The sequence below is a fragment of the Terrapene carolina genome, unplaced genomic scaffold (assembly GCF_002925995.2).
Source record: "Terrapene carolina triunguis isolate 2854851 unplaced genomic scaffold, T_m_triunguis-2.0 Scaffold179, whole genome shotgun sequence".
NCBI lineage: Eukaryota > Metazoa > Chordata > Testudines > Emydidae > Terrapene > Terrapene triunguis.
The window spans coordinates 7,686,138-7,702,421 of NW_020664530.1; the positions used below are offsets into that span (position 1 = coordinate 7,686,138).

Here is a 16,284-nt window from a genome sequence, read left to right on the forward strand (position 1 = left end):
CTGTGCGGGCAGACGCCTCCGTTGTGGGCCTCCCCCTTTCTCCTCCTCCTCCTCAGCAACTTCCAGCTGCAGGAAACTTCCCATCGGCTGCCCTGGAGGATCCCAGAATAGCCACAACAACATCCTCCTCCTTCCTCCCAGTCCAAAGGCGAGCCGGAGAAAGGGGGAGGAAGAAACAAGGCGGGGGAGGGCAAAAATGGGCAATGGAAGTTGGAGTTGATTGGTGCCGCTGAGAGGCTGATGATCGCATCTCAGGGTAGGGACGGGGAGGAGGAGTGGAGCTGGGGGAAAGCTTGCACGCCCGCCCACCCCCAGTTGCCGCTGCTTCTGCTTTGATGCAAAGGAATGAAGAGGGGTTTCCTGAGGGGAGAGCGTGTGGTTGATCCGAGGTGTGTTTGCTGGTGGCTGCAGACCTGCCGCCCTCTTTCCTCCCCATGCGGGCGCTTTCCCCCAGAGGCTCTGAGTCCTGGTTGCTCCTACTGCGGGATGGAGACGCATGCTTTCTGGCTAGTGCAACTTTTCCTTTTCGTGCTGTGGGGTAAGTAGCTGGCTTGCAAGATGATGCTCAGAACATCTCGGGCAAATGGTCAGTAAAAAGCACCTGGAGAAGTTATTAGCACTCCTCACTTACTAGCATGTATGAGTCTTTGCTGTTCTAGGAAGGTGTTTTGTCTTAAATAACTTAAAGCATTTATTATATTACCCCAGCAACAAAAGTGTTTTAAGGTACTGGTTTGTGGGTTTCCCTTACAAGATAAAAGGAATAGATTTTTGCCAGGTATCTTTAGCTGAATGTAAATGTGGAAATGTAAACCCTTTCTACAAGTCCTGATTCTGCTGGAGAAGCAGAGCCCTTCCAGAAAGGTGATTTCATAAGGGGTTATTACATGCCAGAGAGAAAACAATCATACACAACCTCCCCCTCCATAATTCCCACCTCACTTAAATTATTCGGTAACAGTCTGAGTAAGGGAATCTGAAAAGAAGCCCTTCTCTAAGGCATTAATGAGTTTGTGGCTGTCCTCGAGGAAGATGTGCTGGGTTGTATTTTGTAAGGTTAGTGGCTTTTTAGTGTCAAAGGCATTTTTGTGAGACTATATTAGCTGAAGTCTGATTTTCACCTAATTTACTGGAGCTGTATATTAAAAATAAAGACTAGGGAAAGGCAACTTGGGTTATAAAAGAATAGATCATCTGTTTGGGAAGAGGATTTTTCTAAGAGCAGAAGGAATCTCTTCCTATGATATCAAGCACTGGGAACAGACCTCTGATAGTGTCCTGGTGAGAAAGGAGAAGCTGTCTCCAGCCCTCTCCTTGTTTCCCCACACACGCCTTATCAATTAGTTACAGTGTGAGAGATGTGTACATTTCACCCAGGGTGTTGATGATGCTGTGACAGGCACAGAACCACCTCCTTCTCAGCCATGCAGCAGATGGCTGCTGTAAGACCCAGAGAACAAGAGTGAATAAATGTAAAAATAAGATGCCAAATCCTGAAAAGCGTTGATAACTGAATTGGGGTTAGCTTGATCGTGTACACAGGAACTGTATGGCTTTTCCCCCCCCCCTTTCTTCTTGCAGTGATATTAACTAAGGTAGCACATTTTTCTGTAAAATAGTTCAAAATAATCATCTTTGACATGGTAGCTGGCTGCGTATAGATTTGGCCAATTCCCGAAGTCCTCACTCAGGCACAGTGGTCATTTTCCTTGAATGAGAGCTGTAAGATTGGTAACTTAGGTTTTGACCACCAGCCCAACATCCCGTAAGCCAATTTTGCCAGGAGATGAGTCAAGACATACATTACTATAGACGCTCACTTTCCAGGAAGAATGAATTGACTAACTTCTGAATTATATTCATCCCTTTCACACCAGCTTTAGTGTGGGCTCCCTCCCCCCCCTTTGGGAAGCAGGGAATTTTCCTGGTCCGGAGGCTGGATGATTCTATTTAGGATTTGCTCAAACAGTTACTTGTAACTGTGCAGATACCTTTCAGATTTTTCACATTCTTTAACTTCAGTTTACACTATGTTGTTAATCATTGATATTTCATTTCCTCCCCTTGTAGCTGTCTTTAGGAATTCAGGATTTGAAACCTTATAGTCAAATCCCAAGTTACCGACAGAATCTTATTCTGATCTTATTTACACCAGTCTAACTCAGATGATGACAGTGGAGTTACTCTTGATTTACACAGATGTAAGTGAGAGGAGAATCAGGCCCAGAGTATTTAGAAGGGTATTCCATGTACTTTATAGGAGAGAAAAACTTGAGACCAGAAGTTAGAGATCTTTACATGAAAAGGCCTATAAATAAGAGGAACATCTGGTTCTGACAATTTTCAGAAACGATGGGCCTCTAGTAACATTTTTTGCTTTAAAAAAAAGTAAAATGTCCATTTTGGTGGATTTTTCTCTCAACATTGTTTGAAACCTACCTTATGCAGTCAAATGTTTTGTACATTTCCATTTAAAATGCATTTCAGAATACAAACTTTCCTGACACCTAATGGTTGATTTCTTTACTGCTGAACATAGGGAAATAATCAGTAAATTTTGAGTAGGAGAAACTTCCAGTGTTAGATTTTGCCATGACTCTCACAAGTGAAACATGTTTACTAAGGATTTATTCCCAGAGAATGAACGGACTGAGGACTACTCTTCCTGTACCTCCAACAATTACACACAGTTCTCACCAGAGACACTAACAGGTCAGTCCCAGACTAGAGTTTCTTGTCTAGGCCAGTTGCTCACCTAACTGAATTTTACTGAAGAACTGATTTTCATGGTGGTCTACAACTGACAATGGATTGTTTTTGATGAAAAGCGAAGGGATAGATTTTGCATGAACAACAAAGATGTAAATGGAATCAAACTAATTCCCTGATTTAAAACCAACTTTTTATGATTACTAAAAAATTCACAATGTGGAATCTGACTATTATAAATAATACTCAATAAGTGTAGTAAGTGTAAGCCAACTACAGTTTGCGCTGATTCTTCTGATGGCAAATAATACAAACATGATTCCTAGCATCAGTGATTCCCCAGGGATATTGACTTTAATTGAACACTTTGAACCATCGTTGTTCCTCCTTGTTTTTATTTCCGTATGATCCAGTTTAAACACTGACCCTTGTGCCTTTTCTCTTTCGGTCAGATGTTGTTATGGTTGATCAGTCAATGCTCCCGTTGAATTACTCAAAGTATATATTTTGAGAGCCTGTTCTGCACATCTATTTATCTTAGGTAATTTACATGGCACCCATTACCATAGTATATGAGTGCCTCACAGTGCCACAAAAATGTATTTTCATCACAACATCCCTGTGAGGTAGGGAAATGCTATTATCCCCATTTTTTTACAGATGGGGAACAGAGAAGCTAAGTGACTTGCCCAATGTCACACAGGGAGTCAGTGGTGGAGCAGGGATTTGAGTGCACAGCCATTTAAGAGTCCAGTAGCATATTTTACAAGAATAATTGTTCTGGCATCCTTTTTCAAACATTCCCCCCTCCATCCTGTAAAGATGGTTGCTTATTAGTAGTTCTGTGTCTATACGTAAGGATGAAAGATGCTATGTAAGTGTAAGAAGTTATCGTTTATATTGAAACTTCATATTTTTTTAATTGTACAAGTATCTGTCTCAGCAAAACATGTTAAAGTAGAAATGTGATAACTATCATGATCTTTAGCACTTTTAATGCCCAGATCTCAAAACATTCTACAAAGTTGTAAAGTATCATTACCACTGTATTTTACAGCTGGGGAACTGTAGCACAGAGAAGCGAAGTATTTTGCCAGAGTTGCCCAGCAAATCAATGTCAGATCTGGAAACTGAATATGGCTCCAGGCTCCCACTCTTGTATCTTATGCTCTGGACTACACCTCCACACTGCTAATTATCACTAGAGCTGTATAAGAAGGACCCGATCCTGGAAGGTACTTGCGTGCCTTTTGTAAATACAGAATGCCCTCAAGTTCAACTCCATGTAAGATTGGATTCTAGTGAGAAAGAGAAACGCATGAATGATTTACAAAAAAATTGATTAAATTTGAAAAAAACTTCCCTATCATCTTAGTGATGAATCTAGTCCACTGTTTTGTGGCTGAAAGGGTTGGGATGAAGGGAGTGAAAATCAGCGTGGGAACGACATTGAATACAATAGATCAAGGTGTCAGTCAGTCAGACATAAGTACGAGTCTGTGTGTACTCTTAAAATGAGAACATCTCATTTTGAAACAGACCAGACCAGCTTAGCAATACACTACTCTGCCAAAGAGCTGCTCTTGTTTGTTAGGGATCCTGCATGTTTTCAAACAGCAATCAACAGGAAATATAATCAACAAACTCTATTGCTATCACTTTTGAAGCAAAGCAGACAAATTCTGATGCAGCCTGTGCTTCCAAGTTGCTGTTAGATCCTGGCACAACTCCACCATACTTCACAGTTTCCATCTTCCTTCGCCCCCTCTTCCCCTCCCCCCATAACCTGAAGATTTCTAAGGTCTGCCCAGACCCCAGTGTACAGACTCATACTCGGTACAGTTAAGGTGACTGGAAAAAATGTACTGTGTTCATAAGAGAGAGATCTTCTGAAATGTACATGCATGTGCTGTGGGTGGCAGCAGAGAGCATCAAATATTCAAGCAAAACCACGCTGGTCCCAGAAGTCAAGAAGAATGACACCTACAAGATTAGAGGTCCATTCCAGATTAAAGATAGGAGATAGACGGACACACACAAATTGGCAGACTGATTCTGATCCCATTCCACTGATGCAATTCCACTGAATTCAGTGGAGTTACTCCTGATTTACACCAGTTTAAGTGAGAGTAGCACTTGGCTCTGACTCGTTTTTTTTTTACATGGGAATGAAATTGTCTCGTAGTGTGTGATTTAAAAAAAAAGTATGTTGTGTGTATATATACAAACACATACACACAATTTTATAAGGATATTATTGTGGACGAGTTCCTGGTGTAGGACAGCATGTCCTCAGTAAAAAGTGCACTAGGTGTGGTGGTTCTGCTTTTTAAGCCATATTTCTTTATTGCGCTGTCAAATTGTTATTTGTTTGAGACGCTGTTTTTCCACCACCTCAGTGCTGATTACAGAGCTTATTCACTGGTTGCCCTAATTGCAAGCAAATGAAATTCCACCTACTTCCACCAAAAAAAAAAAAGGAAAAAAAAAAAAAAAAAAAAGAAATTGCGCAAAGGGATCAATGAAAAACTTCACTTGCCAAATACCATTTGTCATCAACCTGTGGCTTTGTTTACTTCTCACATCTCTCTCTCGTAGCAAACTACCTTCCCCCATAGTGGTTGTCCACATACACATTTCTACTGTAATAATGACACCAATCTTAATTCACACCTTTGGTGGAAGTCTGTGTGTGGACACTTTCTGATTTAAAAATAAGAGTCCTATTTCAATAAAAAACAAAATTGAAATAGGACACTTATTCCAAAATACAATTTAATTTTGAAATAAGAGTGTCCATACAGACTTGCACTGAAATAAAAAGGTTGTTATTTTGGCACAAATTTATATGTAGGCCAGCCCTAAGAAAGCTATGTGACTAGCCCCAGAAAAGAGGTGGGAATGAGGTAGAGATCTTGATTTTAGTATGGCTTTTGACATACTCATCACATTCTCATAAATAAACTAGGAAAATGTGGTCTAGATGAAATTAATAAAAGGTGGTTGCAAAGCCATATTCAAAGTGTAGTTATCAATGGATCACTGTCAAATTGGGGGATGAATCTAGCGGGGTCCTGTAGGGGTCGGATGATCTTCAATATTTTCATTAATGACTTGGATAATGGAATGGAGAGTATGCTTATAAAATTTACAGACGACACCAAGCTGGGAGGAGTTGCAGGCACTTTGGAGGACTGGATTAGAATTCAAAATGACCTTGACAAGTTGGAGAATTGATCTGAAATCAACAAGATGAAATTCAATAAAGACAAGTGCAAAGTACCACACTTTGGAAGGAAAAATCAAATGCACAACTACAAATAGGGGATAACTGGCTAGTTGGTAGTACTGTTGGAAAGGTTCTGAGGTTATAGTGAACCCCACACTGAGTATGAGTCAACAATGTCATGCAATTGTGAAAAAGGCTTATATCATTCTGAGGTGTATTAACAGGAATGTTGTATGTAAGACACGGGAGGTAATTGTCCCTCTCTACTCAGCACTGGTGAAGCCTCAGCTGGAGTACTGTGTCCAGTTCGAGCACCACAATTTAGGAAGTATGTGGACAAATTGGAGAGAGTCCAGAGGAGAGCAGCAAAAATGATAAAAGGTTCAGAAAACCTGATCTACGAGGAAAGGTTGAAAAACCTGGGCATGTTTAATCTTGAGAAAAGAAGACTGAAGGTATGTCTACACTGCAGTTAGATACCCATGGCTGGCCTATGCCAGTTGGCTCGGGTCTGCGACTGTTTCATTGCAGTGTAGATTTGCAGGCTTGGGCTGGAGCCTGAGATCTGTGATCCTCTCATCTCACAGTGTCCTAGAGCCTGACTCCAGCCCAAGTCTGCAAATCTACACTGCAATTAAGCTGCCCCTCAGCCTGAGCCCTGTGAGCCCATGTCAGCTGGCATGGACCAACTGCAGGCTTTTAATTGCAGTGTAAATATACCCTAAGGGAAACCTGATAACAGTTTTCAAATATGTTATGTGCTGTCAGGAGCGGCGCCAGGGTTTTTGCTGCCCTAGGCGGCAGCGCTCCTCCTCTGAGCATTTGGCAGCGGGGGTCCTTCCGCTCCGCGTCTTCGGGGCACTTCGGCGGCGGGTCCCGGAGCGAGTGAAGGACCCGCCGCCGAACTTCCGCTGAAGACCCGGAGCAGAAGGATACCCCGCCGCCGAATTTACGCTGAGGGCGGCAAAATGCCGCCCCCCAAATCCTGCCGCCCTAGGCGACCGCCTAGGGTCGCCTAGTGGAAGCGCCGGCCCTGCATGCTGTTACAAAGAGAATGGTGATCAGTTGTTCTCTATGTCCATTGAAGGTAGGACAAGAAGTAATTGGCTTAACGTGCAGCAAGGGAGATTTAGGTTAGATATTAGGAAAAACTTTTTAACTAACAGGGTAGTTAAGCTCTGGAATAGGCTTCTAAGGAAAGCTGTGGAATTCCCATCACTGGAGGTTGTTAAGAGCAGGTTGGACAAACACCTCTCAGGGATGGTCTTAAGTATACTTGGTCCTGCCTCAGCACAGGGGGCTGGACTAGAAGACCTCTCAAGGTCCCTTCCAGCCCTACATTTCTCTGAGTCAATAGGAAATGTTAATGTGAGCCAACAAAAGGTTTCCTAAAACTTTACAGGACTGCTCTAAGATAATATCTTGACTTAATGTCTTCCCTGAAACGAATCCAGAAAGTACTGGGGAGAAGATTGTTCTTCACTGAAGCGAATGTCAAAAGTGTGTGAGCTATTACAAATGGTTCAATGGCTAGAGAGGAAGACCGCCTCTGTCTTGAGAACAGCATGACCTTATCTCATTGGTGTCACTTAGTAATGGCCTTCATTTCTGATGGGAATTCAGAGCTATGTTTGCCAAATGCTCTGTGACATTTTTTTTTTTGCATCCTCTTGTCTGTTGAGGGCTACATGTTTAAGGATCTATCCTTTTATTTTCTGTATCTTCTCTACTTTATCTTAAAGTAAAGGGTATTGTGTTCTCAGTGTGTTGCCCACCTGTTTTCAGTTCTGGAGAAGCAGTGACTGGGGAAAGGGGATTAATAGCCAAGTTGCTGGTCTGAGCATATTGAGAACTGTTGGATCAGCTGACAAGCAGTGATGCTGGAACAATTTTTATAACGGGGGTGCTGAAGGAGGAAACCATGGATTGTTATTACTACTTCAAGCCAGGGGCTGTAGCAGCACCCCTAATTCCAGCACCTATGCAGACAAGCCCTCCAGAAATTCTCCTGGCATGGTCTAAGGGCAAGCAAAGCACCAAAAGGAGCATGGACAACGTCCCTGATCCTTCAGACTTTAAAATCTTTGGCTAAGTCTTTATAGGATTGGGCACAAGAGAGCAAGAACAGCGAAGTTGTTGACATGCCTGCACATACACAGCCCCAATTCTGTCTGCTGCTGTCTGTCTGAGTGGCAGAGTTGTGCACTAGGGAGTTTTTCGAAGGCTGAGAGGAAGAAATTCCCCTGAGCGGGCAGTGCAGCAACAGGAATTTGCTGCTCCACGGCCAGTCCTACATTCTGAAGGCTGAAGTAGTATTTGCAGCATCTACAACCTGCCCTGCGCTGGGGCAGGGAAATGGCCGTTTGATCTAGGTAGTGTCTCAGCCGTATCACCAAATCTCTGCTGCTTGGCAGTGCACAGGGAGCTTCTGAGGAGCAGGGTGTCTGGTTAGCACACAGGGAGAGCAACCCCAGCGTGGGCCCCTGCCCCACTCCCTGAACAGTAGAACCACCCCAATTTTGCTGCTAACAGAGCTCTTCATGTCACAGGAGAGATGTGGCCAGATGTTCCCTATATTGTGTTAATAGATTACTGCATTTAATAGCATAAATGTGCACATTCATATAACTGCATCCTTAATATTAATGCAGCATTAGGCTTACACAGTTATAAAAAACAAACTGGGAAATAGAAGTTAAAATTCCTACAGCAACATTAACTGTCACATGGCACATGCGTAACCTCACCTATTCTTGTTTTACTGTTAAATGAGCAGCCTAATATAGTGTTGTTAAATATATACCATAAAACAGGAATTCTCAAACTCCCATTTATGCCATAGACTTTGTGTGACCTTTGACAAATCACTTAGGCCCAGATCCACAAAGGTATTTAGGCTCCTAACTTCAACTGATTGCAATGGGAGTTAGGAGTCTAAATATTTTTCAGGATCTGGGTCTTAGTCTCTCGGTGTCTGTAAAATGGGAACAGTAGTACTTCTCTACCTCACAGGGTGGTGCGAGGATAAAGACATTAAAGACTGTGAAGAGCTTTGAGATCTACTGATGGAAAGTGTGATATAAGAGTTAGGAATTATTATTGTTAAACTTAAGACCTAATGTACCACACTGAATATTCAAACCCACCTGGCATCCCAACTTCATTTTGATCAGCAGACCTAGAAGGGATTTTTATTCTGATAAACCAACCTGCATCCCACCTGACTGGCATGCATCTCACTAGTGGTACATGTTCCCACAGTGTGAAAACAGAATACTCACTAATGAGCAATGGGGCGAGTGAATATTGCTGGAGGAACCTCGGGTCTGATTCTCCTTCACCTACATCAGTGTAAATCAGAAATAGTTCTATCAAAGCCAATGCAGTTACACCAACATGTAAGTGATGTGAGAGGAGAATCAGGCCCCTTAAAACATTTGAATTTCCTGGCTTTCTTTATCTTAGTTCAGTGATGTGAATGTCATATGAATGTAGTTTTTTGATGTTTGCATTTGATTGATTTTAAGAGTGGAAGAACATTCCTGTGCTTAATCAATAACGTTACCTTTTTAAGGCTGGGATTTCCAAAGTGGTCTAAGGGCATCAGGTGCCCAACTCCTGTTGTGTGGTGCCCTTCTGGCTCTGACGCAGGACTGGGATGTTGTAAAAGAGTTTGGGTCTTTTGCTTAAGATCTTAGCTGTTGCCTACTGAGCAAGCTTAGATGTGGGTTTGTTTTTCCACCCAACCGCTTTGTACTTTATCACCAAACCAATTTGTTTTAAAAACTTGTTTGTAGACAGAGGCCCAGATTTGTAGGTTTGGCTCCACTCAGTCTTTCAGTGCATAACTGACTTAGGAAACTAGTGCCCAGAGTTTTAAAGCTATTTAGGTGCCTAAGTCCTATTGAAATAAATGAGAGTTAGGTATCTAACTAAATACCTTTAAAATTGGGCCCTAAGTCTCACTTTCAAAAGTGATTTAAGCACTGAGGTGTCTAAGTGTCATTGATTTATGCTCCTAAGTGCTTAAGATGCCTTTGAAAAAAGAAGACTTCGGTTCCAAGTCAATTAGGCATTGCAATGCAGACCAGAGCAACAGCTAAATATCTTTAAAACTCGGGGGCATGCTCCAGAATGAACACTTCGCCGGGGATGGGGTGGTTATTCCACCACTTGCAGTTTTTAAGTCAAGACCGGATGTTTTAGTAAAAGATCGACTCTAGCTCAGACAGCTGTAATGGGCTGGATGCAGGAATTACTGGGTGAGGTTCTATGGCCTGTGTTATGCAGGCGGTCAGACTAAACGATCATAATGGTCCTTTCTGGCCTTAAAATCTGAGCCGCTATATGCTTTCAAAGTTCAGCCATTTTTAGTTCTGTATAGGAAAAATGGTTGATTCATTTTGGGGGCAGGGGGGGGAGACATGCCCCTGCTTTTTCTTCTCCAGCTTCATAGAACTCCGCAATGGCTAAAAGGGCTTCCTTCAAACTTTCACCAAAAAAATCGCCTTTTGTCTGAGATCAAGCATAGAAAATGTCAGTCCAAGAAGAACGCTTTGGGGCAAGTGAAAGCGCGGAGATTACAGATACTGATTTGCAGCCTTAATTATAGCATTTGTACCAAACATATCTTGCATTGTGAAGAGAGATAATAAACACCTGGCTCAGACTGTGTCAACACTTCCGTTTTAAATCGTATTTGCCAAGCTGAAACTTCTTTGCATTCAATCAAGTGACTAGAGAGTTTATGGATTAATCCTTTCTCAAGCAGTCAAGGCTAGAGTAAAGCGCATGCTATTAGTGCTGTCGATAAAGAATTATGAAAAGTCTCCTGCAACAATGCAGGGAGTTTGGCTACCTTAAAATAAGCAATCAGTTCCAACCCTATTATCTGGGCCCCAGCTGTAAAATAGAAGTTCTAAGCCTAGGCGGGAATAACATAGGTACACAATTAGTTCTGATGCTTTTTTGAAAAACAAAACATACTTTTGCTTTTGATTTCTGACATCTATACAAACGTATATTGTTCCTGTACAACCAGACACAAAGCTTCTTTTAAAATCGGAGATTTTGTAGGCATTTTAACTATTTAATCTACACTAGTGTCCTATGAGAGTTTGAGGAAAAAAACCTGTTTGAAGATGGTTTGGATAGTGTATAAAATGAAATTGCTGTGTAGTTATTATGGTGCTTGATGATACTGCTTTGGATCAAGGGATCATTCTCAAAGGAGAATCCATCTCAAAGCCTGTCCTTGAGAACAGACTCACTTCTGTTTTCCAGCCTGCTTTTTAGGTGCTTGAATATAAGGCATTAGGGACTTTTGTGCACTTTCACTGAGTTTGGATTACTTCCAGGGATCCAGGGGAAGAACTGAGTTTCTTGTTTTCCCATATAGTGTTTTATTTTTTCATTTCCCATGCGTATTCATTGGCATACCCCTAATACAGCCCTTGTTTCCCACAGTTTCCAGTGTGGCTGCAGATCATCTCCAAATAGAACGTCTTTTTGCGCTTGGGCTGGGAGGTGTTGTACATGTTACCTTCCTTCTGATTTTTTCTTAATAACATATTGAGATAAAATACAGCAGAAAGGTAAATTGACAAAAGCAAAGAAAGCCACAGTTTAAAGGTGAAACACAGACTAAGTCATCTTGTTCCTGTAGGTATAACTTAAGTTCTAGAAGATGTTTATGGAACACTTAACTGTGAATGGCCTTGGTTTTATTGTTTTCAGTCATATCTGTAATAAATCTGCAGTGTAGTTCTTATGCATGAAGATAAGGAGGTGGGTAGAGAAAAAAAGTGACAGGATTAACCCTCCACCTAATGTTTCTTTGTCCTGAAGTGTTGTCTTCACCACTGAAATTTTTTAAATGGACTAGTGGTATTTTGTAAAACAGGAAGATCAAAGAAAATACAGATCTTCAAACATTTGCCTCCTCTAAAAAGAACCATCACAACTTTCCCTTCCTGGAGAAAACTCAATTCCATTAGCCCCAGTTCTGCCCTCAGCTGGACACGTGTAAATTCCACTGAAGCTAATGAGTGACACCAGTGTAATGGAACTGGGCTCTGTCATTTGGGCTCAAGTCATTTCATATACTTGGGTTCTTTTTTGTGCAAACGTGAATTGTTGCAACCCCTTCTGCCCCCCCATGTCACTTTAGTATGTTAGAGAGACAAGGTGGGTGAGATAATATCTTTTATTGCACCAGCTTCTGTTGGTGAGAGAGACAAGCTTTTGAGCTTACACAGAGCTCTTCCCTCGAGGCAGGGACCTATTATTTTATTTATGTATTGAGTGCTATGCATACCTACCATATGATGCTATATAAATAACAATATGTGCCAAGGTCTGGGATCTTGTTGCTACTTTGTGACTGCCATGGTGAAAGTACTGTTCTGTCATAAAAAATCGTATGTGCTCATATGTGACCTGACAACCTGGAATTCAGGGAGGGAGGCAGGGATAGCTCAGTGGTTTGAATGTTGGCCTACTAAACCCAGGGTTGCAAGTTCAAGCCTTGAGAGGGCCACTTAGGGATCTGGGGCAAAATCAGTGCTTGGTCCTGCTAGTGAAGGCAGGGGGCTGGACCCAATGACTCTTCAGGGTCCCTTCCAGCTCTATGAGATAGGTATATCTCCTTATTTAAAAAAAAAAAAAAAAAAAAGCTTGGGCAGTTTAAAGAACCTCAGGCACAATTATTCCCTTATGGTACATATGGACTTTACTGGAAAATTGACTTTGATGAAATTACATCAACATTAGTACATTTAACCTGTTACTGGTTAGCATGAACAGGCTGCAAGAAGAGCACACATAAACCTGGGGGTGGGCAAGGTAATTAGGGTGGTAATCTTGTTGCAAGGAAAAAACATTTCCCTGATCTCCTGTGATATCAGGATCTTGCTTTAAAATGTCTGCTTCTCAGGGGAAAAAGAAGTTTTAAACGTCTTTAAGTATCCCATGCTATAAACACTTCCTCAGGAGGGAGTGTGCTGTGACCCTCGTGTGTGAAACTTACGTGGGTCACTTCCCCTTCCCAAGGCTTAAAAAAATATAAGCTCATTTGGCTGTCCCATGCAGTTCCTGTGACTAAAGTCCTTATTTGCCTTGAGGGACTCATACTGTACTTGCCCTTCACAGGTGAATAGATGTCGAATTAAGCCAGTATTGGGCTGACCTTTATATTTCCTTATTATAAGTAAACTTTATGCCACATCACCTTTGCTTTAGTCTTTTCATGCTTCTTTGGCTAAAGACTACGTAGCATCACACATGCTAAAAATATTTGCTTCCTGGTAATCATGTGGTACATTGTAGATTGGTAGGCTAAGGGTCATATACCATCCTAGACTCCCATGATCATCTTACATTGCAATCAGTGGACTGAAGGCAATACCTCTATAGGAATAATTTAGATAGCTGACATTTTTTGTACTCCGCTTTAGCTGTTACCTCTTTTTTTTTTTGCATGCACCTTAACCATATGTTGCACAGCCACATCTCACATACACCTTTTAGATAGAGATGTTCATGACTATAACACACTTCATTTGGACAGAAACTGTTTCTTTGAGACAGAGGGAGCTGTGATCTAGTTGTCCTGGCACAGAACTGGATGTTAGGAATGCAATATCCCAAACCTGAGACTGACTTCCCTCTGTGATCTTCCATAAATCACTTAACATACTCTGCCTTTGTTTCCCTGCTTGTAAAATGGGAATAACAAAAACAATACTTCACAAGGGTGTGATGAAGATGTATAAGTTCAGATGCTTGGAAAATAAAATATCCAAAATATTATGGTGTCTTTTCAAACCCTTGGCTTTTCCCCCTTTATTGGTATTGTCCTAGTATAACAATATTGCCCACTTAACCCTTTTGCTGCCGGCATCTACCATAGCAGGACATGGCAACCTGCAGTGCACTTGCTGTTAACAGCTAGGATGACCAGATATCCCGATTTTACAGGGACAGTCCCGATTTTTGGGTCTTTTTCTCACATAGGCACCTATTACCCCCCACCTCCTGTCCTGATTTTTGACACTTGCTATCTGGTCAGCCTATTAACAGCTCACTGAGGATTTTAGCACCTGGATATTGCACTGATTGGTGCGCTATAAAGGCCCATGAAAAGATTTACCATGTAGATATGGGAGCACATAGGGCAAAATGCATCTCCATGTTAGACAGCGCTGAAGTGGTTAAAGGAGTAGCACTTAAAATCCACTTTTAGTGCTCCAGTCACAAAAACAAAACCGAAAATTTAACTGGTAAAAGGAAGGTTATTAAGATTGCCAGAAAATGTAACTATCCAGTAACTTTTTGATGTTTTTGTCAAACTATATTTTATAAATTAGCAGAGCCATTCTAAAAATAAAGGTCTCTTACAGAAATGAATTTCTTAAAGAACAGTTTTGGTGTAAAACTGGATGGATAGGGATGGTCCCTAGCCTCTGTTTGCCAGAAGCTGGGAATGGGCAACAGGGCATGGATCACTTGATGATTACCTGTTCTGTTCATTCCCTCTGGGGCACCTGGCATTGGCCACTGTCAGAAGTCAAGATACTAGGCTAGATGGACCTTTGGTCTGACCCAGTATGCCATTCTTATATTATGTTCTAAAAATTAAACATCCAGGCATACTCTATTGAGAAATTGTGCAGAATATAATAGGGATGAAACCAATAGAGTTCTATAGAAGCTACACTAAAAACCCATATAATTGAATAGAAAAAAAAATCTCTTTCTACAGTTTTTTAAACTGTCCTTTAAAATTCTATAGCTGGAATAGAATTTTCCATAGAATGGTTCAAAAAGCCTATAGGAATGTCCTCATTTTAATTAAATTCTACAGAACTTTTCCATAAGGTGCATGTGCACTCAAGAATCAGAGTTGAGTGTTTGTAGTCCAGTGGCACTTAAAGATCCCAATCAGGACCAGGACTCTATTGTTCAAGGCAACACATGAACATAGAGAGAAACACCAGTATGGCCCTTAAAGTTGAATTGAACAGCTTATGATGAGCCAAGATCTAAGTTTAAGATTTAATGTTTCTCTCGCAACAAAACCACTTGCAAATTACAGCGCTCTATAGACAGCTGCAGGGAATGTCAAGGTAACATCAGTGGGCGTAGGATCAGGCCCATTATGTTGTATGGGAAACACGGATCATTGGTCTCCGGTCTTGTGTGGTAAGCAAAGGAGGAAATAATTCCCCCCTCCCATTTTATTTCAAATTATAATTATCTGTATTTTTAAAGTGCATACACATATTTTCTGCTAAGGAAAAGTTCATCCCAGTGCAAAGAGCTTGTGTAAGGCTCTCCATACCCTTTTACACCCTTAATGTGTGATTCTTGTGTAGCATGCAGGGTCCTGTACACAGACGTGAATTCAATAATTAGCGATTTAGGAGTGTTTGAAAAGCTCTTCTGCTTGCCTTTTAACAGGTTTACACTGGGTCATCTTTTGATTAGCTTAATTCTCTGCAATTCTGCACTGCTAGACTTGAATTGATGCAGACCTCTTGGAGAGTGCACCAGAGACCCCCTGCATGTGGTGCTGGGAGTCAGCCAAAAGCAGTTCCTGATTCCACCAGCTCAGTTATACTTTTGAAACAAAGGGATTTTTTTTTCTGTTTGGAACTGTGTTCCTCTGGGAAGGATTTGAGCTATGGTTCCCGGGAGGGGAAAAATCTACTTGAGAACTAATCTGTATAATTGTTTGTGTCACCATTTAAGAACGTGAAGTGAGTTTACTTCACGCAAATGATACTGACACTAAATAATTAGTTTCTCTGCCAGCTACAGATTAGTTGTTGTGAAGACTGTCACGTTATATTTCTTTCTGTAAGAATTACTTCATCTAAATTTGAATAAGACAGAAAATTTATGATGGAATCATAATTTAACATCTCTGGTTAAGTTTTTGTTGCTGAGTAGGGGATTTAGATGCACAGCTCCCATGATAAAATAGAAATTTTGTGTCTGTAACTTACTAGTCACCTTTGAAAGTCTCTGCTTGGAACAGTAACAGTGGGTAGAGCCCTGCACGGACACCAAATTTATATCCGCAGATGCGGATACCCGCGGATATAAAGCGGGTAGCCCAGGAGCTGTAGGGCTCTACCGGGAATGGCAACAGCGAAAGCAGCCGCACGTCTGGTCACCGCTCGCAGGAGCCAGGACCCCACGCAGGCAGCTCCTCTAGCGTTACTGTACTGTCCCCAATTCCGCCCAGTCAGGTTGGCACCAGGCTCAGCGGCTTGCACACTCCTGGACTAGCGTGACCAGGGACAGCTGCTGCTGAGCCTGGTGCCCACCCCAGTGGGCGGGGT

At 41.7% G+C, this 16,284-nt stretch overlaps 1 protein-coding gene across 2 annotated transcripts in view; it reads left to right on the forward strand.

Moving 5' to 3' along the window:
* Positions 1 to 281: 281 nt before the first annotated feature.
* The window catches only part of LOC113407002 (receptor activity-modifying protein 3-like), a 99,713-nt gene continuing 83,710 nt past the window's right edge, over positions 282 to 16,284 (forward strand). For both annotated transcript variants that reach the window (XM_026654038.1, XM_026654039.1), the window contains exon 1: positions 282 to 538. In XM_026654038.1, coding sequence (XP_026509823.1) covers positions 346 to 538 — 193 coding nt within the window. In that variant the 5' untranslated portion in view covers positions 282 to 345. The remainder of the gene's footprint in view (positions 539 to 16,284) is intronic.